The sequence below is a fragment of the Artemia sp. Qi Xiang Cuo genome, chromosome 10 (assembly GCF_049724085.1).
Source record: "Artemia sp. Qi Xiang Cuo chromosome 10, ASM4972408v1, whole genome shotgun sequence".
Taxonomy (NCBI): Eukaryota; Metazoa; Arthropoda; class Branchiopoda; order Anostraca; family Artemiidae; genus Artemia; species Artemia sp. Qi Xiang Cuo.
Window position 1 is genome coordinate 60,103,610 of NC_142803.1, and position 22,349 is coordinate 60,125,958.

Below are 22,349 nucleotides of genomic sequence, written 5' to 3' on the forward strand. Positions count from 1 at the left end.
TTAAAATCCGGTGGCCTCGGATATATATATATATATATATATATATATATATATATATATATATATATATATATATATGCACGCGGCAGGCCTTCTATATATTGATTCCCACTGTCGTTTGTCTTCTAAACGCAGAGAATTTGACCCTTTGCTTGATGCCATGACGTCCAAAAGGACCTGGGCCAAAAAAAGTGGTGCCTCTGTATTTTTTTTTTTTTTTTGGACCTATAACTTTTGCCTCGGCAAATGCGGCAAGACCTGCGGGGGGTTTGTCGTTTCACCGGAATATTCCTGTCAGTGAAACCATAAAGTTATTTATGGCGCTCTTTGCGGATGATGCATATTTTAAAGTGGCAGTCAATCCTGTCATATCATAAGTTTTGCTATGTGGGAAACTGACAAAATTTAAAAGAAAATGTGTAAACCAAAACAATAAGTAGTTCCTGCCTGGAATTGCGAATAGATTTCCAGCCTGGGAATTACAATTTCTGTCAGGTTTGCAAATGGTCCTTAAGGAAAATCCAATGCGTCTCAACTTAAGGTACAATTACACGATGTGGAAAACCATGCGAAGTTGATGACGTGTTTTTCCATGCGGATTGAATAATATTATTTTCAACTTTAAAACCATGTAGGTTATCACAGGTCAAAATAGATATTTTATTACTACAGCCGTTCGGACCTTGTCGCACCCAAAGATCCTTAATAGCTACCGAAGATCAACGACACGCATCTTTTTTGCATAACTAATGCAATTGTCCAAGTGAAAATGATTTTCGATAATCGGTTCTTTACTTTTTCACTAAAATAGATAGTGGTATCAATATAAAATTTCGCTCTGTTGACATTTTCATGACAATATCTTTCTGTCATCTATTGAAATTGAACAAACACTATATTTAATCCATAGGTAGCGGTAATGTCAATGCTGGAAATATTTGCAGAGAACAGACCGCTAGTCGTAGCTTTCAATTTTTCATGGCTTGTTTTTGGGCCAGAGACAGTTCTTCCAAGGTTTAAGTATCTTTACTAGTAACGTTCTAGCATTGCAACTTCGGAGTACCAAAAGTTAAACAAAGTAGCCCTGAACACCCTCTAAAAGTGGTCACAGGTTTTTGATGAATCTCACAGGTTTCTTGGCAATTTTTTCACAGATTTTGAAAATTCATACTTGCAACACTGTGTTGCTGAATCTAACTAATTTTGAAAATATGACATGCTGTTTAGGAAGATAAAGGCTCTCCCCCTGCAAAATGTATTTACTAGGGTTATTCTGCATATTATGGAGTAAGAATTTTTTCTTAATATGTTTTAAATGTCCAGCTAGGCTCCTTGGCTTAAAATACCGGTTGCTTGGTTGGCCAATTCAAAGATTTGTATATATATACTGTCAAATTAGCCATCTGGTGGTATCCTGTATTAGCCTAGAGGCCGAATGTTGTTAAATATTCACCAAATAATATTATTGAGTTACAACTAAAGTGAATATACCACTCAATGCCTTTTTTTATGCTCTTTACATATATAATAGGCTAATCATTTTTATCAGAAATGAATTATAGCCCCCACCCCTATATATACCAATTCAACATATATATTTGCACATTAGGGGGCTAGGGGGAAAGTTTAAACTTACCTCTCATTTACATCAGAAATAAAATTTACCCCCACACCCCTAATGTGCAAATATATACCCTGAATTGGTATATATAGGGGTTGGGGCTAAAATTCATTTCCAATGCCACTCTCTGAGAGCCCCTCTGAAAGAGATCTGGGGGTCGTTGTAGACAAAGACCTTAATTTCAACTGCCACACCCGAGCTGCAGTAGCAAAGACAAACCAAACTCTTGGTCTCATCAAACGTACAATGACAAGTAGATCCCCTGCAATAATCACAAAACTTTACAAGAGCCTGGTGAGACCGAGGTTAGAATTTGGAATGTGTGTCGCCACACCAATTAATAAAACAGACCAGATGGCTCTCATGTCTGCCCAAAGATGGGTGCCAGAATGCATAAAGGGGCTCGGAGACAAAGAGTGTGAATGCCGACTGCAGAGCCTCAAGCTACCAACTCTGACATACCATCGGTAAAGAGGTGATATAAAGAGGTGATAATGACCTACAAACTGCTCAAGTCTTACGCGAAGGACCTCTTTTAGCCTGCCCAGTCGTCAAGAACCAGGGGTCATTCAGCGAAGCTTTTTTGGAAGCGTGCTAATACAAGGAAGAGGAACCATAGTAAACTTCTACTTTAGCTACTTTTGGCTATCTTGGAAAGGGATTAGGTTAGAAAAATTAGATTAGGTTGGAAAGGTTAAAGTATGTCCTGGGAAGGTATTTTGAAGTACCTACATCCACTCCTTCTCCCTCTAGAGGGTCCTGACCTTTGATGACCTATATATATATATATATATATATATATATATATATATATATATATATATATATATATATATATATATATATATATATATATATGCATGCATATATATATATATTTATATATATATATATGCATGCATATATATATATATATATATTTATATGCATGCATATATATATATATATATATTTATATGCATGCATATATATATATATATATATATATATATATATATATATGCATGTGGCAGGCCTTCTGCATATAGATTCCCACTGTCGTTTGTCTTCTAAATGCAGAGAATTTGAGCCTTTGCTTGATGCCATGATGTCCAAAAGGACCTTGTCCAAAAAAAAGTGGTGCCTCTGTATTTTTTTTTTTTTTTTATTGGACCTATAATTTTTGCCTTGGCAAATGCGGCAAGACCTGCTGGGGGTTTGTTGTTTCACCAGAATATTCCCGTCAGTGAAACCATAAAGGTAATTATGACACTCTTTGTGGATGATGCACATTTTAAAGTGGCAGTCTATCCTGTCATGTCATAAGTTGTGCTATGTGGGAAACTTACAAAATTTAAAAGAAAATGCGTGAAAAGAAAAGTCTATCCCATCATATCATAAGTTGTGCTATGTGGGAAACTTACAAAATTTAAAAGAAAATGTGCAAACCAAAACAATAAATAATTCCTGCCTGGAATTGCAAATAGATTTCCAGCCTGGGAACTAGAATTTCTTTCAGTTTTGCACATGGTTCTTAAGGAAAATTCAATGCGTCTCAGCTTAAGGTGCAATTACACGACGCGGAATACCGTGCGAAGGTGATCACACATTTTTCCATGTGGATTGAATAATATTATTTTCCAACTTTAAAACGATATAGGTTATTGCAGGTCAAAATAAATATTTTGTTACTACTGCCGTTTGGACCTTGTCGCACCCAAAGACCCTTAATAGCTACTGAAGATCAACAACTTGCATCTTTTTGCATAACTAATGCAATTGTTGAAGTGAAAATGATTCTCAATGATTGGTTCTTTACTTTTTGACTAAAATAGATAGGGGTATCGATATAAAATTTCGCTCTGTTGACATTTTCATGACAATATCTTTCTGTCATCTATTGAAATTGAACAAACACTACATTTAATCCATAGGTAGCGGTAATGTCAAGGCTGGAAATATCTGCAGAGAACAGACCACTAGTCATAGCTTTCAATTTTTAAGGTTTAAGTATCTTTACTAGTAAGAGGCTGTTTTCACGAGGACATGAGTTGAACTCGAGTTCAACTCAAATCCTCGTGAAAACAACAAAAGATGGATAAAATCCATCTTTTGTTCAACTAGAGATGGATTTTATAATCCAGATAAATGACAATTTCAAAGTGAATAAATCTTGGTAGTATTAGGACTACAGACAGTAAAATTCTACTTTAGCTACTTTTGGCTATCTTGGAAAGGGATTAGGTTAGGAAAATAAAACTTTCAGGGATGTGTGTACAGGTTAAAGTATGTCCTGGGAAGGTATTTTGCAGTACCTACATCCACTCCTTCTCCCTCTAGAGGGTCTTGAGATTTACCTACATGACAGGTCTATATCTATTGAAATTTTGACACATCAATATTTTACCTACATTTTCAGTTATCAGTTTATTTTTCTCTTGCTCTAGTTCTGAAGATGCAATTCCTGTTATTTGTGTAGAATTTTAACCCATATCGTTCTTTTGTTTTTCTAAATTTAGGAAATGGGTACTTCTTTAGAATCCAGTAAACATGCAGGAAAGACTGCATCAAAATCTCAAAGATGCTATATAAAAAATCTTGCTGCATTTATAAGGCATTGCTCACTCCATGACAAAGATTTAAACTTTAGTTTTATGGGGGTTGAAGGGGTAAAAAAAAGGCACCTAGGTTAGGATATGTGTTCAATATATGCTATGCTTTACTCCCACCCCCTAATGTGCAAATACATAGCCCAAATTTGTTTCTGAACTATTATATTTTTATCATACTTTGTTTGATTTTATTAGCATTAACCAAACTTCACTTCTTGTGTGTTTACTGGATACTAAATAAGTACCAGGAAATGTATTTGTATATCTTTAAAAACTGACAAATTGGGATTGAGCAAAGCTGAAAAAAATTTGATGTGCTTCATTTAAGCAGAAGATCTATTTTGCAAGGTTTTACTTTTATAACACGCATATTTTTAAAGGTCATCAAAGGTCAGGATGTTCTAGGGAGAGAAAGAGTGGAGGTAGGTACTTCAAAATACCTTCCCAGGACTTACTTTAACCTGTAGACCGATCCCTGAAAGTTTTATTTTCCTAACCTAACCCCTTTCCAAGATAGCCAAAAGCAGCTAAAGTAGAATCTTACCCTACAGACCTGCTTTGGAATTTGTATCATAACTTAAAATTCTCTGTTGCATAGAGAGAAATAACTGGATTTCTAGAGTTTGTGTTCTGGTTTATTTGTTCTTCATTTTGAGTAATACTAGCTTAGACCAAGATGTTTCCTGATAAATCAATCCTTTGCTTTGTATGGTATTTAATGACTGCACATATTAAGATAATATAAATTTTTATGCCTAAGTGTTTAAGATAGATTTAATAGTATAGATAATTTTATTGATATCACAGCTTGTGTAAGACTATGATAAATGCTATGGATTAATTTGATTTTGTCAGGCTTTTTAGCCTTCTAACTTTTGACTCCTAAATCAATATTCTTGTTTTTTGTATTTTCAGTAAAATGCTAGTTTTCTGTATTCCTACAAACATAAGGAAATATCACCAGTTGATCTATTTTTGTTTTTTATTTTAGTTTTGTTGATGTAGGTGAACTAGGGTAAATCCAACACAGATGTAGCTCCAACACCATCTTATTTGGTTCAGTGATCATAGATGTCATTGGTTCCATATGCCTTCTTCTTCCTTTAGCTTGTGTACTTGACAACAGTGTTCAATGTTTCTGCCATTTTCAATTCCTTTTGTAATAAAGCAATTTCAAAATTTTGAGCAGGGCATTTTTGTTGGCTACAAGGTAAGTAGCAAATTTTAAGTGATAGTGCAGAAAAATAGAGAGATGATAAAATGATTTGCTGATTAGTTAATGGGATAGTTTAAGTAGTTGCTGTTATTTATTAGTATGAATTCTCAAGTCACTCAAGAGATACAAGGGGTGTTGGACTTACCCCAGAAAAATCCTAATTTGGCGTAAATCCAACATGTCAGACTTACCCCATATAGGGTAAATTCTGACATGGGGGGTTGGGCTTACACCATTTATACAATTGGCTAGGTTTTGGCAATTCTATTATAGATTTTAGTGTATTTGTCAACTATTTACAATGTTAACAATGCATACTATATGTAATTTACAATATAGGTCTACAAATTGAACAGACAAAGAAGCAAAGAGATTTCCCCAACTTGCCCAATGTTACTCCTGGAACACCTCTAGAACTGCCCAATTATGTTGAGCAGTGTATGGTAAATTTGCTGAAGGTGATGGAAAAGTGGGGCATGGGGTTACCAAACAATGGTTCCTAGAAGAAGTGAAAAAATATATCAGTGAGAACAAAATCATTACTCATTACACAAAGAATTGACCAGGTCAAGACTAGTGGTTTGGGTTTAGAAAAGAAACAATATCTTGTTTAAGCAACCTGAGCAACTTGATAACCATGATGGCTGTGCAATAAGCAAACTCTTTCATCATTCTAGTATTTTATGACCTTCTATAAAAAACAGAAGAAGAGCTTGACATCCTAGACAAACCAGAATGTTGGTACAACTTGGAGAAAACTTTGTTTTGTTGCAATCCTGATAGCTTTAAAATTACTGTTGCTAAAGGATCACCAGCAAAGCAGCATATTGGTGGCAACAGGAAAGATATCACACCTGTTCCTGCATGTATTAGTGCATCAGATGAGAAACTGCCACTTCTGGTAATCCTTTTGGGGAAAAACACTTGGAGTTTATGGTTACTCATGAAAGACCATTTGGATACATGTTTTTCAGCTACTAAGAAAGGATAGAAGGCAGCAGAACCCTTTTATAACTGGTTTAAAGATGTTTTCCTGCCTCAGCTGAAAGAAAAAGCACCTTTTATTCTTGATTGCCTTGGCTCCCATTTATTCTTGGCACTTGTGGAGCTTGCTTCAGAAAAGAATGTTACCATCTCCAAGTTACCAGCCCATGCATCCCATGTTCTGCAGCCCCTTGACAGGGTTATTTTCAAAGGGCTGAAATCATTCTATGAGCAGAAGCTTGTGAACTGGCAACAAGCACACCCAGGTGACGTCGGGGTTATTTTCAAAGGGCTGAAATCATTCTATGAGCAGAAGCTTGTGAACTGGCAACAAGCACACCCAGGAGACGTTGTACCAAAAGGACTTGTGAAAATTTTATGTCAGATCTGGGAGACTTACCTTACCCCTTCCCTGATTAAAAAGTAATTTTAAACAACAGGAATTTAGTCACCTGATTCTTCCCTAGTTAGTACATTGTGGTGTTTTATATTAAAAAAAAAAAAATTCAAGTGTAAGGAGGAATTTTAAAACTTAAAACAAGTAGGAAGTATTTGTTATATGAGGGAGACTGTCCAAACATCAATTCTTTGTTTTTTATGCTAAAGTTTCTGAGTGCCATACTTTAAGAAAGCTTTGCGTTACAATTAAGCATCCCACGGGTTTCAGGATTTGTTCTAACAGAATTTACACAAAAAGTCAAGCTTTAGCAAAGAGAGCACCACTGTTTTGTTTGTTTTGAATCACGCGCACTAAAAACTGGAGGGGGGATATTTGGATTTGCTTTACCCGTGGTATCCTAAAGCTGTATTAATCTGAAACTCTTAAAGCATTTGGAGTATTACAGGCTATTGACTACATATTCCTTTTCTAAGACAATGTAAGCAAGAAAGAAAGGATTGTTTGATGTTCATCTGAATTTTGCCAGATTTTTTATTTGTTATTGCAGAATTTTAGAACAGGTGCTGAAATAAAAAAATCACAGAATTTCATTTTAATTCTTGTTTCTATTTCTCTCTGTGCTGACAAAATTGCAGACAGGCTTATGGCTGTTTCAGAGATCATGGTCTAAATCAGTGCCCAGCAATCTATAACCAACAGGTCACAAGGGCACCAATTTTGCCAAGCTCAGTTAAATCATTCTTTCAAATGGTAACATGGAACCAAACTAGGAACCAAAACTAGGTTTTTTCTGAATGAATGATAAACATTATAGTGTTTTTTTTTATTTGGTTTCACATCTCTCTTAATATTTTTCCAAAATTTAAACCTTAATAGCCTACTCTATGGCTTTTTGTGCTCTTTTTTTTGCAGCAAAATGACAATATTATAGAAAGTATAGAAGTTTTTGATATCTCTGATTCAAATATACACAATTCATTCTGGGAATTGTTGATTGGATTCTTTTTTTTCTAATCCTCCCCTATGCCTGGTTTTTTCTAAGAATTAATGAACTTTGTTTGATGTTCTATTGTACAATTTCATGATAATTGTGTAAGTGAAAAAGGGAATAATAGTTTTTTTTGACATTTGGACCATGTTAATACTACCTTGTAAATCATGGATGGTGCATCATGCAGATTTGAAAAGATATAGGCTATTAGTCCCTGTCCTGCTCTAGTTTGGGACTCATTTTTTTCCCCTGAGGTCATAATAATTTAAATATTATGAAAATTCTGGCTTTGAATATGACATATCTTTTCGTATTTTTAAAATTTTTGACCTGATTTTTATATTAAGAGGGGAAGGAAATCACATTAAGAAAGTAAGTTTTTTTATTACCATTATTAAAATGATGCATATTACCATTATTAAAATTATACATATTACCATGGGCTAATGAATGAAATAACAAGATCTAAGATATTCTAAAACATTTGTATTGGTGTGTTAAAAATTATATCAAGCTGATATATGCTTAAAACTTAGAAATTTGAGTAAAAAAACAACAACTAAATCTTAAAAATTTTTACCATTAAGTAATACAATAGCCTAATAGAATAATTCAAGGTTAAAACGATCGGGAATTATTATTGATGAATATGTGAAATCGATAACCAATAGAAATTAACTGAACGATTTTTCTTAAAATTAAGTTTATTATATATTAAACATATGGTTTGTTTTCATTATTTCTTTCCAGTCATCTTTACTATCAACATTTTTTTTTGGTCAGTGTTTGACAAACTCAAATGATGCAATAGCCTTTAAAAAGTCTAAGAGGGAATAGTAGCCCTCATTCTTTTTTTCTTTTCTTTTTTTCAGCAATTTCTCCCTGTTTCAAGTTTGACTTTGCTGTTCAAATTAACGTTTACTTGTTTTAGGCTGCTTTTTTTTTCATTAGACATGCATAATAAGAGCACTAGAATTTTGTCTGTGTTCGACGAAACTTTAACGAAATTTTGTCTGAGCTTTGAGGATTTGTACCGACAAAGAACCATTTACAAAATGTCGAAAAAAAACAAAACAAAAAATGTGTTAATAAATTGATCTCAATGCTTAATTAGTTAACATTAACTAGAAAAAAAATTTCCTGTCATCAACGGCTAGGGCTGGCAAAACCTGGTTTAAATTTGATGGATGCAAACAGAAAAAAGCAGACCAATTTTAATGCCCTTTTTTTGGGTGTGTAATGAATGAATGCAGTCTAAAATAAGTAAGTATTAGTTTGAACAGCAAAGTCAAACTTAAAAAAAGGAGAAATTACTTGAAACAGAATGAGGGCTACTGCCCCTTCTTAAACTTTTTAAAGGCTATCGCGTCATTTGTGTTTGTCAAATACTGACAGAAAAATCCTCATAATAGAAAAGACGACTAGAAAAAAAGAATGAAAATCAGCCAAATGTTTAATATGTAATTTTCTCAATTTCAGGGGAATTCATTCATTATTGTTTCTGTTTGTTTTGGTTTCACGTATTCATTGATAATAATTTCCATTCATTTTAAGTTTGAATTAGTCAAGATTTGTCTGTATGATTTTGCATGTAGGCTTTTGCGTTGTAGACTTTTGCATGGTTCTTCATTTTTATATTAAATATTTAATTTTTGAGAAATATTTAATTAATTTCTGTTAAATTTTGTTGCAGAATTTTTACAATATGTTAATATTAGGTATATTTCAGTGTATTCTATGATTCTTTTAATTGCATAGATATCCATAGTATATTGGGATTTGGTTGAATATTCCCTGAAGGTTTAGTTAATTCTCTTTGGTGCTCCTGAGATCTCTTACACCAGTTCCCGAGTCTAAATGCACAGTGTCTTATGGTTTAGTTAAAAATATCATGAAAGTCTAAACTAATTTGTTTTTATTTTTATTACCAAATTTTAATTTTTAGTTCATATTATAAACATTAATAACAAAGACCCATTGTCTTTTTATCATTGCCTCACTGCAAGTTTTGTCAATTAGGGATATGCCTTATCTTAGAACTGTTTAATGGTTTTAAATTATAGCTTCTAGGGACTGTGTTGGAGGGTTGTGAACTAAATAATAAAATATTGTACACATCCAGGTTATAAAATGACTGATATGAATAAATGTTTACTATTGAAAAAGTAAAGGTTAGAATCAATAGAGGAAATTTTAAAGACAGTCAATTTAGAAGAAACTAATCAAATATTTTGGATTTAAATTTAAAAGTCATCTTCAGCAACGTAAATAAATATAAAACTAAGCTTACAATATAACAAGAAATCTAAAATCACCAAAAAACAGTTAAATTTATGTAAAATTGTCAACTGCTAAAATAATCATATAGTTTTTTCGTTTTAGAATAAATTGCTGAATAGTTTACGATTAGTTTAATTGTAGCCAATATATTAATTTTGCTTGTTTTTCTTCTCTGACGTTGGTGTTTACTTATATAACCAGTAAATTCAATTAGCCTTTCTGACAATTTACTTGTTTTTCTAAGCCTTTACTGTCAAAATTCGAAATTCTCAAAGTTTTGATTTTTTTAATCTGAAATCCCTTAAATGTAATTTATCGATAAATTCTAATCAGTAAGAGGCTCTAGTCTTCTAGCTCCTGGTCTTCATTCAAGAGTATATTCCAGTGTCTATGCTTCTGAAAATTTCGTTCACCAAAGGAGGAACTTCAATCAAGAAAGCTGGCAGTAAATTTGTGTTGATTGCTTAATAATGGACCTAACCAAACTATCTGATCATGTTCCTGTTAAAGAAGGTAATGGAGTGATTTGTGGAATGTTTTTGTTGTATATATGCTAAATTTGGTTAAAAAACACATAAGAAAACTGGAGATAATTAGAATTCTTTATAAGAATGTGAAGTTTAAAATGGGAGTTTACTTTTTGGGAAGTTTACTGTCTTTTTGAAGTTTAAAAATTAAAAAATGAGTTCTATTTTGAGCTTTATGTTTCTATATCTCAACATCAAAAATAATAATTGTAACTATTGAACAATAATGATTGTTGTCATCTGTTATAACAGTAACAACTACCAAAAAGAACTAATGTGTGTAGATTGCAGCTTAAAATATAGTGGTATTTGGTCCTGAAAATCTTAACAGTTTTGAATTTATTAAGGTTAGAAAAGCAAAAATATATAAAATACATTTCTCTTTCAGTAAAGTACACATTTGACTTTGTCTGACTTGATAATTTAAAGGAATTTCTGTTAATTTTGTGTTTCAGTAACTTGTTGATAGATTTTTATTTCTTTTTTGTGTTGCGGTTATCATATACTTTGTTTCTGCTCTTTATTGATTGAATTTAGTTCTTTATTTATTTCTTGAAAACTTGTCTGTGGAAAAAAATGTTGGTTTTTAACTTTAAGACTCAGAATGAATATGCTACTTCAAATGTGAAAAAAATTACTGTTTTGGTACTCAGCCGTTTTTGGTGATGATCTAGGATTTTTCAGGGCTTTGTCGGCCGAATTATTTTTAGATATTTCTCTACATACAGTTTAAATGTGGACTAAATTTCTTTTACTTATGTAGGTTTATTTATACCTAAGGCCCCCCAAAAATGTCTACAAGAAAGGAGAAAGTTTTGATTTTGAAAGTAAGATACCAGTTAATTTTAGGAGCACCTAGTGTTGCCCAGTGATAATGATTTAGTTCAATGATTGTGTTTTGATTGAATTATTTAAAAACTTTCAACGAAATGTATTTTCAAAGAAGAGTAAAGAGCTGCATTCAACCCAAAACTAAGCAGAAATAAAGTAAAACCATTACAATTACGTTTACTATCCATAAGTAAACAAAACCCAAAACGAACAGGAATTATAATAAATAATCATGTCAAACGCGAAACAAGCAGGAACTATGATAGGATGGGATGATGCCCCCCATGCATTCTGAAGAACAGAACATAATATGCACTTCACTGAAAACAATGCTTAATCTGAGTTTAATCGTGGTAGGATCCTCTATAGGAGGACAAATGTGGTAGGACGTAAGATCCAGATCTGTGGAGGATCCTCTATAGGAGGACAAATGGGGTAGGACGTAAGATCCAGATCTGTAATATTAAAATATTGTACTGGCATGTTAAGAAATTGACAGGGAATAGTCAATCTGAACTTGTCCCAGTTAAAGATAGGAACGGGACTACAATTATTAATAAGGAAAGTTAAAGAAAGGCGGGCAGAACATTTTGAGAATGTGCTAAACCGAATAGAGTTACAGGAAAAGATATAGAGGAAAATGAAAAAGTTTGGGATACCTTGGATGAGAATGAAAATTGGTTTTGTGAGGAAGAAATAGAGGCAGTTCTAAAAGGATAAAAAAATAATAAAGCCCCAGGTACTGGTACTCTAGTAAGTGAGTTTCTTAAATATGGTGGCTCTGAGGTTAGAAAAAGTTACTGAAGACTATGAATATGATTTTTGAAAAAGGGGAAGTATCTATAGATTTTAGGAAAACCCTAATCAAACCACTGCGTAAGAAAGGTCATAACAGTGAGTATCTTAATTATCAAGGCATTAGCCTGGTCTCTGTAGGTAGCAAATTACTTGGTAATATGATACTTTTTCGACTGACAGATGCTGTAGACAAAGTGATAAGAGAAGAACAGTGCAGTTTTAGAAAGGGTAGAGGATGTGTCAGCCAAATTTTCACTCTTTAGTTAATACATTATAAGTGCCTGCGTTATCAAAAAACTCTTCAGTCCTCAGTATTATAGACTATGAGCAAGCGTTCGATTCTGTTGATATAAGAGCTTTAGCAAAGGTCTTATCCTAGTATGATATACCAGACAAATATATTAAAGTTATAAGTGCTTAATGCTGCTGTGGTTAAGGTAGGAAATGAGGTTAGCAGCTGATTTCGTATTAAATTAAGAGTTAAGCAGGGTTGTGTTCTATCCCCCTTTATATAGATCATTTTGATTGACTTGCACAGGAAGGAGCACAAGAAAGGCAATGGGAGAACACGGAATCAAATGGAGAGGAAAAACTTTCCTGGACTTAGATTATGCTGATGATTGAATCATCCTAAATGAAAGTTTGAGCGAAATGAATGAACTTTTAGAGGTTTTGTGAGTTCAGGGTGCTAGAATAGGTTTGAAAGTTAACGTTAAGAAGACTAAGTTGCTAAGGCCAGGAATAAGTGAAGATGAAAAGGTTACGTTGGTTAACGAAAAGATTGATCAGGTGGACAGCTTCACTTACCTTGGTAGTATTATTAGTAAGGACAGTAGGAGCATTGAAGATGTTAAAAGTACAATCGCCAAGGCTCAGGGTGTTTTTCAAAGTCGAAAAAAGTTTGAAAGAATAGGAAGATTACTGTGCGAACCAAGATTAGAATATTGGAAGCTACAGTGATGACAGTGTTCAAATATGGTTCTGAAGCACGGGTGGTCCGAAAAGTGGATAAAGATTTGCTAGATGTGTTCCAGGGAAAGTGCCTATTGATTGTTCTGGGTACCTGGCTGACTCACCTTATTTTAAACAGTAGGCTCTACGAAAAATGCGATTCTATCCCGCTGTCTAGGGCTATTATGAGAGAAAGGTTGAGATGGCTTGGGCACGTTCTGCAGATGAAGGATGACAGATTGCCGAAGATTGTCCTTTTTGGCCAACCGTAAAAGGCTTTACGGAAAGCTGGTCGACCGCAATTGTGTTGGGAGGATCTCATAAAGAAAGATTTAAGGGAAATGGGAACTTCCCGTGAGGGTGTAAAGAGGGAGGCTTTGAAAATATTGGGACGGAGGTGGAGCGTGCATAGTTGTGTTCGCCTCAGGTGGCTTGGTGCTGCGGTGATATGTTAGTAGTGGTAGTATATATATACAGGGGGGAGGACGGCACCTCCTCCCCCTCCTCTAAAATCGTCAGATCAAAATTTTAAGATAGCCGTTTCGCTCAGCATAGTTCAACAGTCCAGTAACAAAGCTCTTGATGATGATATGACCCTCCATGGTCCCTGGGTAATGAGGTGTTAGTTTTATTGGGCGTATTAGTACCGGGCCTTTTTTTTTCATCATGGTTTTGTGCCTCCTATATGATTTAGTAAAGATCCTTTCTTTGTTAATGCTTATTATGGTTATTCTTAACCAATCTTTTTTTTTCCTACAGTGACAAAAAATTACAACTAACCGCCAAAATTTGAACGTTATTAACTTTGGATTCGACAAGGGAGGAGATTTTCCACGGAAGAGTTATAAGTGGAAAGAAAAATTTGTGGGGGAACTTTGCAGAAAAACGATCAGATTTGAAAAGCCATCAGAAATTAAAGAAAAAAAGTTTTTCACTTGCAAATAAGGAGCAACATTAAAAGTTGAAAAAAAAAATTCTGCTACATGAAAGGGACTGCCCCCAGCTCAACACCTCGCTCTTTACACAAAAGTTTAATTACTTTAAAAAGCAGAGTTGTGACAGAGAATCAAACTTTAGCGTAAAGAGCGAGGTATTGAGGAAGTGGCAGCCCTTGGGCCCAATTTACACTTTAATGTAAACAAATACAAAAATACAAGTCTAGAATTTAGTTTCCCAAAACGCTAAATAGGGTACAAAAAGACAGTTGTCAAAACAGTAAATAATGTCAGAAGAGTAAAAAACCGCAGAATTAAAAATGAATAAGTTAAATTACAAAAAGACACAGATAATTTAGCCTTGCACTAAAACTAACTAAACACAATTGAATTAAAAAAAATAACTAAATTTGTAAATTGAACATTAAACAGTTGTAAGGTTAAAAATTGGGGGGTTTCTCATGTATTTAACATGCTTATTTTGTAGCGGGCGGACTTCCTTCTATATCTTTCGGTAGACAGTTTTATTTGGGTAAGAAATGGGAGTTTCGCTGAAGCAGAACGAAGGCGGCAAGGTCGAAGGTGGAAGGGGGACTGACTAGGAAAAGGTAATTTTTTCTGGGGTTATATAGGGTGTTTTCGGCAAACCGCAAGGAAATATGTGTTCTTTTTTCCTTAAGGTCGTCTTTTCGAAGACGGGAGAGTTCTTGGCCAATACCCCCCCCCCCCAAAAAAAAGTGGAAAAAAATCCTTTCCAAATTTGATAATTTTATTTGAGTTTTTTTTTTTTGATTTTTTTTTTTACTTGTTTATTACACGCCATTCACTCAAGTTTACGCTGTGTAAAATTTGAGAACACATGGGTACGTTTTGTTACTTTCTTCGTTACTTTAGAAATAAATTTGCGCTATAGATTTGCACATTAGGGGGGGGGGGTAAGCATAGCGGGTCTGCATAAAAAATTTGTTTGGTACAATTATTCTGCATATTAGATAGATAGACAAATATGTGTATTTTAAAGCCAAATATACGGCCACGAAGACAGTAAAATAACACAAATGAATATAGTGAATGGGGGGGGGGTAACCCCCGGAACATGCCCCCCGACGGAAAGTAAACCCCCTGAAAAATACCGCCTCCTTGGAAAATACCCTTGCGGAAAATACCCTCCCCCCTTTGGAAAGTAAGGGTTCTAAATTTGAAACTTTTGAATTTTTTTTAGTTTCGTTGAAAAGCGCTAAGGAACGGGAAAAACAGGAATTTACACACCAGAAGTGTCTTAAAAACTTGGAAAAAAAAACTCAAATCCATTTTTGTTGAAAAGACTTCCACAGGAATTTCTGCAATTTTTGGCAGTAGCGGGTGCCAAATTAAAAACAAAAAAAAATGAAGAAGAAAAACAGTTTAGGCAAACAATCATTAAAATTAAGCTAAAATATATGGCACCAAAAAGTTTAAGAAGGTTTGCAACCCTGTGAAAAGACATTTAGCTTTGGAGACCAAAAAATTCTAAAGTCTTTAAGTTTTTACGGACAAAAATATTGTCATATTCTTCGACTTTATTTCTCTTATATGCGAAATGCAGATCGACTACCAGTACGCATTTGTAAATAAACTACAGAAACAACTAACAGAAAAAAGTAAAAAAAAGTAAAAGGAGTATGGCTGACAACACTCACGTCTTCTTCAGACCAGAGAATAATTTGCACTTTACTTAAAAAAAACAACAAAAAAAAACGTGTATTGTCAGTTTAATATACATATTCTGATATCTATTCCTTATAGTCTTAATACTTCTTTATTTGTTGAAGTCAAGAAAGTGAAGACATTTAAAATGTATTTTGTTTTCAGTAAAGTGCAAATTACTTTCTGGTCTTGAAGAGGTGGGGGGTTGTTAGCCCTACTCATGCTAATTGTTGCTATTTTTAGTTTAAATAGGTTATTTATTGTTATTTCTGTTTGTTTTGGGTTCAATTTTATTTATTTATGGTGATTTGTGGTAGTTTTACGCTTGGAAAATTATTTGAATTTATTTCTACTCATTTTTGGTTTAACGAGGCCAAGAGCACCGGAAAGGGGGGGGGCAGGGGGGTTCATGGCCCCCACCTGGAAATTGGGGACTATATAGTAATTATAAGGAAACCAAAGAAAAAAACAGAATAGGGAAAAACCATGGATGAAATGTCTGTTGCCGCATTGTTGGCTGCCTGCCAATAGATTACCCATAATAAGGAAAAATATATGTTCTAATTAGTGGCTGAGTGACCCCTAACAAGTTTTCCACAAAAAAATTTTCTACATGATTTGGTTAGAGCAAAAAAAAAAACAAAAAAAAACAAATTCTTCATAGTAATGAATGGTAAGTAAATAACGATCCTTGTCAATAACAAAAGTATAAGAGCCTAACTATTGATATCTTTCAGTCAAAGAATCAGCTTTTTATGGTGATCTTAAATTAGTATTTGCTTATTAGTAATTAGTGTAGTTATTATATCACAAGAGATTTGCATAATTAAAGAAAACACAAGTAAAACAACTGAATAAGGGGCTATTTCGGTAAAAATATGCCGTCAACTTTTGACTGCATTGCAAGAGTACCCATGAGCTGATGTATGAAGCCACAATAATCAGAAATGTTTCCCCTTGACGGAATGCTATGTTTCTGTATTTTCCCCCTGAACGAATACGTATTTGGACTGTGTCAACACCGAAGTTTTTGGTTTCTGAACTTTGAACTATTTTTAACGAAATGGCCATACGTAAAGGAGTTTTTGGTATATGATCTTTGAACTATTTTGAACAAAATGTCTACCTCAAATTTTTTATCAGATATATTTTGGGAAAGAGGGCTTTGGGGGGGGGGCTAGTTGGCCTCCGATCACTTTTGACTCTTTAAAAGGGCACTAAAACTCTCGATTTCCAATCGAATGAGCTCCCTTTGAAGTTTATACGACGAACCCTTCTATATGAAATACCTCTGGAAGAAAATAAATGGAGTGTGGGAGGAGGCTAGCTTCCCTGCGATCACTTTTGACTGTTAAAAAGTGAATTACAACTTTCAATTTCCTGTAAAATGAGCCCTCTACTAAGTTTATACGAGTAGCCCTTACATAAGAACTATATGTGCCCCCAGAGCATTACTTACAACGCCTGCCTCCGGGCCCTGGGGGGTTGTGTCGACACAGGAGTTTTCTAATCCGACCTTTTAACTATTTTTAATGAAATGGTTATTTTAAAATTTCATCGGATGGGCTTGGGGAAAAAAGGGTGCGTGGGGGGCTAGTTTCCCTCGGATATCTTTTAACTCTTAAAAAGTGAATTAGAATTTTCAATTTCCAATCAAATGAGCCCTCTCTGAAGTTTTTTTGAGCATCTCTTTCATAAGAACCGTATACACCCACAGGAAAACACTTACAACGCCTACTCCCGGGGCCCTAGTAGTAGTGTTGACACCCGAGTTTTTGTTTATCTAATTATTGAACAATTAAAAAAAAGGGCTATCTTAAAATTTGTAGCGGATGGGTTTGGGTAAAAATGGGGCCGGGGGGGGTGGGGTTAGTTGCCCTTAAATCTCTTGACTCTTAAAGAGTGAACTAGAACATTCAATTTCCAATAAAATGAGCCCCCTATGAATTTTATACGAGCATCCCTTCAATAAGAACCATACATGCCTTTAGGGCATAACTTAGAACGCCTTCCCCGGGCCCTGGGGAGTTGTATTGACACCGGAGTTTGGAAAAATAGGTTTGGAAAAAGAAGGCGTGGGGGGGGGTGGCTAGTTGCCCTCGGATCTCTTTTTACTATTAAAAAGTGAACTCGAACTTTCAATTTCCATTCAAATGAGGCTTCTCTGAAGTTTATAAGAGCATTTTTTTCATAAGAACCATATATCCCCCAGATCATAACCTACAACGCCTGCCCCTGGACCCTAGGGGGTTGTGTCGACACCTGAGTTTTTGTTATCTGACTTTTGAACAATTTTTAACTTAATGGCTATCTCAAAATTTTTATCGGATGCATTTGGAGAAAAAGGGGCGTGGGGGGGCTAGGTGCCCTCGAATATCTTTTGACGCTTAAAAAGTGAACTAGAACTATCACCTTCAAACTATTTTTTGTGAAATAGCTATTTTAAAATTTCATCGGATGGGCTTGGGGAAAAAAGGGTGCGTGGGGGGGGGCAGTTAAACTTGAAGATCTTTTGACGCTTGAAAAGTGAACTAGAACTTCAATTTCCAATCAAATGAGCCCTCTCTGAAGTTCTGACGAGCATTCCTTCCATAAGAACCATTTATGCCCCCAGGGTATAACTTATAATCCTTGCACGGAAAACTGTGGGGGGAGTGTCCTGCTCAAAGATATAATTTCAATAACTTTCAACTACGTTGAACAAAATGGCTATATCAATTTTGATTGGATGCGTTTGGGGAAATGGTGAGTTTAGTAGGGTAGTTAGTTGCCTTCTAATCACTTTTGACTATTAAAAAGGGCACTAACCATTTAAATTTCTAATCGAATAAGCCCATTTTGAAGCTTCCACGACAACGCTTTCTATAAAAATCTTATATACCCCAAGCGCATAACTTACAACCCTTGCCCTGATGGCTGTGGGGGGTTTCATTCTCAAAGACCTTATTCCCAGAACTTTCAACTACGTCGAACGAAATGACCATCTCAAAATTGTGATTGGATGTGCTGGGGGAAAAGGTGGGCGTCAGAGGGGTGGTAGTTGCCCTCCAATCACTTTAGACTATTGAAAAGGGCACTAGCCCTGTGAATTTCCAATCGAACGAGCCCTTTTTGAAGTTTCTACGACAAAACTTTCTATAAAAACCTTATATGCCCCCAGAACATAACTTACAACCCTTGCTCTGAGGGCTGTGGGGGGAGTGTCCTCCTCAAAAACATAATTTCTATTGTGAAATCAACTACGTAGAACAAAATGGCTATCTCAAAATTTGATTGGATGTGTTTAGGGTAATGGTGGGCGTGGAAGGGGTGTTAGTTGCCTTCCAATCACTTTTGACCCTTAAAAAGGGCACTAGAACTCTCTATTTCCACTCGAATTAGCCCCCCCCCCAATGAAGTTTATACGACGACCCCTTCCATATGAATTGCCTCTGGGAAAAAAAATATAAAACGTTGGAGTCGTATGGCCTTTACTATAGCCGTTGACTCTGATACACATGAAGGTAAAAGCTCGTGAAACATGGTTAAAAAAAGGGTTTTCAGGTTAAAGGCATCTCTTGTGTAGCTTTTTTTCATAATTGAAACTCCCCCCCCCCCCCGAAATATTAGTCCGGTTCGTAAAAACGTAACAAAAATACCTATAACTAAGTTTTTGATTCGTTTTTTAAAGTCATTTTTGTACCCCCCCCCCCCGCCCCTGATAAAAATATCCTTTTTTAGAAAAGATTTTTGTAATAAATTGGTAAACTTTTCGTGACGTACCAGTAAAAACATATTAACTAGTATTTTTATCTTTTTGACTTGTTATATCTCTAGCGAATAATCAAAGAGGTTAAATTCCCGCAATTTTAGTCAAAGATTTTGTATAAACGAGGTTTGACGACCATAGGTTTTAACAAGTTTGAAGTTACTTTAAAACTACTTATATAACCTGGAAAAAAAAACTAATAAGATAAGCAACAAATGCAGAATATAAGGATTATACAGGATCACAAGAATGTATACAGGATATAAGGATGATTAAGGATAAAACAGATTATAATGCAGATTATAAGGGCATAGTGACCTTCAACTGATAATTTAGAAAATACTATTAATACTAAATAGCATATCAAGTATAATTTAGCTAATCAGATGTCAAAAGTAATTATTGAGTTTAACTAGATTTTTCTTTATTCTAGGCACCGCTGTGACATCATTTTTTAAACAAGGAAATAAAATACTTATGCCTGGTTTAACCACTCTATTTCTTAAACAAGAAACAAATGCAGATTATAAACATCAAGAGCATAGTGACCTTCAACTGACCAACGACATGGATATATTTGATGAAAACGGTCCCTATGAATTATCGAATCTACCAAACACCTCTCACTACCAACGAAAACCATTCGCGTGTGATGTTTATACAGAAAAATTCAGTTTAGAGCATCATTTATCAGATCATCTTAGAACTCACACGGGAGAGAAACCTTTCATGTGTGAAGTATGTGAAAAAAGATTCTTTTCTAGTTCTCAATTTTCTACACACCTGAGAGCTCACACTGGTGAGAAACCTTTCATTTGTGAAGTATGTGAAAAAAGATTCATATCCAGTTCTAATTTATTTCATCACCAAATAACTCATACTGGAGATAAACTTTTCATGTGTGAAGTATGTGAAAAAAGATTCCCTTCTAGTTCTAAATTGTCTCTACACCAGAGAACGCACACTGGTGAGAAACCTTTCATTTGTGAAGTATGTGAAAAAAAATTCAGTTCTAGTTCTAATTTATCTATACACCGGAAAACTCATACGGGAGAGAAACCTTTCATGTGTGAAGTATGTGAAAAAAGATTCCCTTCTAGTTCTAAATTGTCTCTACACCAGAGAACGCACACTGGTGAGAAACCTTTCATTTGTGAAGTATGTGAAAAAAGATTCAGTTCTAGTTCTAATTTATCTACACACCGGAAAACTCATACGGGAGAGAAACTTTTCATGTGTGAAGTATGTGAAAAAAGATTCCCTTCTAGTGCTCAATTGTCTCGACACCAGAGAACGCACACTGGTGAGAAACCTTTCATTTGTGAAGTATGTGAAAAAAAATTCAGTTCTAGTTCTAATTTATCTATACACCGGAAAACTCATACGGGAGAGAAACTTTTCATGTGTGAAGTATGTGAAAAAAGATTCCCTTCTAGTTCTAAATTGTCTCTACACCAGAGAACGCACACTGGTGAGAAACCTTTCATTTGTGAAGTATGTGAAAAAAGATTCATATCCAGTTCTAATTTATTTCAGCACCAAAGAACGCATACTGGAGAAAAACCATTCGAGTGGGATGTATGTACAAAAAATTCAGTCTAGAGCATCATTTATCAGATCATTGTAGAACTCATACGGGAGAGAAACCTTTCGGGTGTCATACATGTGAAAAAAGTTTCACGACTAGAGGCAATTTATGTAAGCATCAAGGAACGCATACTGGAGAAAAGCCATCCTAGCGGGATGTGTGCCTACAAATTCAGCATAGAGCATAATCTACTAATACACCATAGAGTCAAGTATGTGAAAAAAGTTACTCTTCTAGTTGGAACTAATCACAACCCCAAAGGACATCTTTTAGGTGAAAGATGAAAAAAAGAATCCCCCTGATAATTTAATTTATCAACACATGGAAAAAGAAAGCATCTTGTGGTTGTGAAACGCTATGCAAACCAGAGGTTATTATAAATTTGTAGTTTGAATATGTGTTCGAATAAAAATTCAGTAGGCTACATGCTTTAATTGTGTTCCAAACTGGAGCCGGCGTTTACCCCCCTCCCCCACCTGGAAAACATCCCGCGGAAAATACGCCCCCCCACCCTGGAAAATACCTAGCAAAAATATTTTTAAGGTCTAAACAAATTTCACTGTCTTTGGTAAATTTCCTGTTGTTTTACGATTCCAAACCTTTGCATAGAAGAGCTTTAAACCTCTACAATTGGGTTTCCTGATTGTTCTGTAGTTAGGGAGAAAGGGAGATGCCTCAAAGGGTGCATTTTAATGAAAAAAACTTTCCAACTCTTATTGATCTTTCAGATTGGGTTTTGGGTATATTTCTGGTCCAATCTGTTATTACGACAGTATAGGCCCTAGATTAATATTAAAAATTAGCCGAATTTATTTTGTATAGGAGGGGACTAGCCCTTCCTCACCCAAACCTTTACCTCATGGTCTTAGAAACTTCGGAGGGTGCTCGTTCCGTCAGAAATTGAGAGTTCTAGTCATTTCTATAAATCGAAAAAGATTGGAGACCAACCAGCCATGGGGGGGGGGGTGTTTTACAGTTTTTTTTCCGCTTGGGGGGGGCTTAATGCCTAAACTCATCCAAGATTTGAAGTTTCAATAAAAATTATCCAAATGGAAAGTTAAGAAGCTATTAGTTAAGGAAAGTTAAGAATCTATTATCCGAGTTTAAGCATTTAAGATTGCATCTGGAATGAAGAAGCTCTCTATTTATTCTTCTGAACGTTTTCTTTTCCTTTTTTGGTTTTAAGTTTAAAATATTATTCG

At 34.8% G+C, this 22,349-nt stretch overlaps 1 protein-coding gene across 5 annotated transcripts; it reads left to right on the plus strand.

Moving 5' to 3' along the window:
• The first annotated feature begins 1,204 nt into the window (after positions 1 to 1,204).
• LOC148947972 (uncharacterized) lies at positions 1,205 to 22,081 on the plus strand. 5 transcript variants are annotated; one of them, XM_089095615.1, is made up of 3 exons: positions 1,205 to 1,287; positions 10,430 to 10,596; positions 19,993 to 22,081. In XM_089095615.1, the coding sequence occupies exons 2-3, from the start codon at positions 10,554 to 10,556 to the stop codon at positions 21,159 to 21,161; spliced, it is 1,212 nt and encodes a 403-aa protein (XP_088951741.1). In that variant the 5' UTR covers positions 1,205 to 1,287; positions 10,430 to 10,553; the 3' UTR covers positions 21,162 to 22,081. The 5 variants fall into 5 exon arrangements, with proteins under 5 accessions (XP_088951741.1, XP_088951745.1, XP_088951742.1 ...); XM_089095619.1 differs by having other exon boundaries at positions 1,206 to 1,287; positions 10,438 to 10,596; XM_089095616.1 differs by having other exon boundaries at positions 1,227 to 1,287; positions 10,417 to 10,596.
• Positions 22,082 to 22,349: the final 268 nt, after the last annotated feature.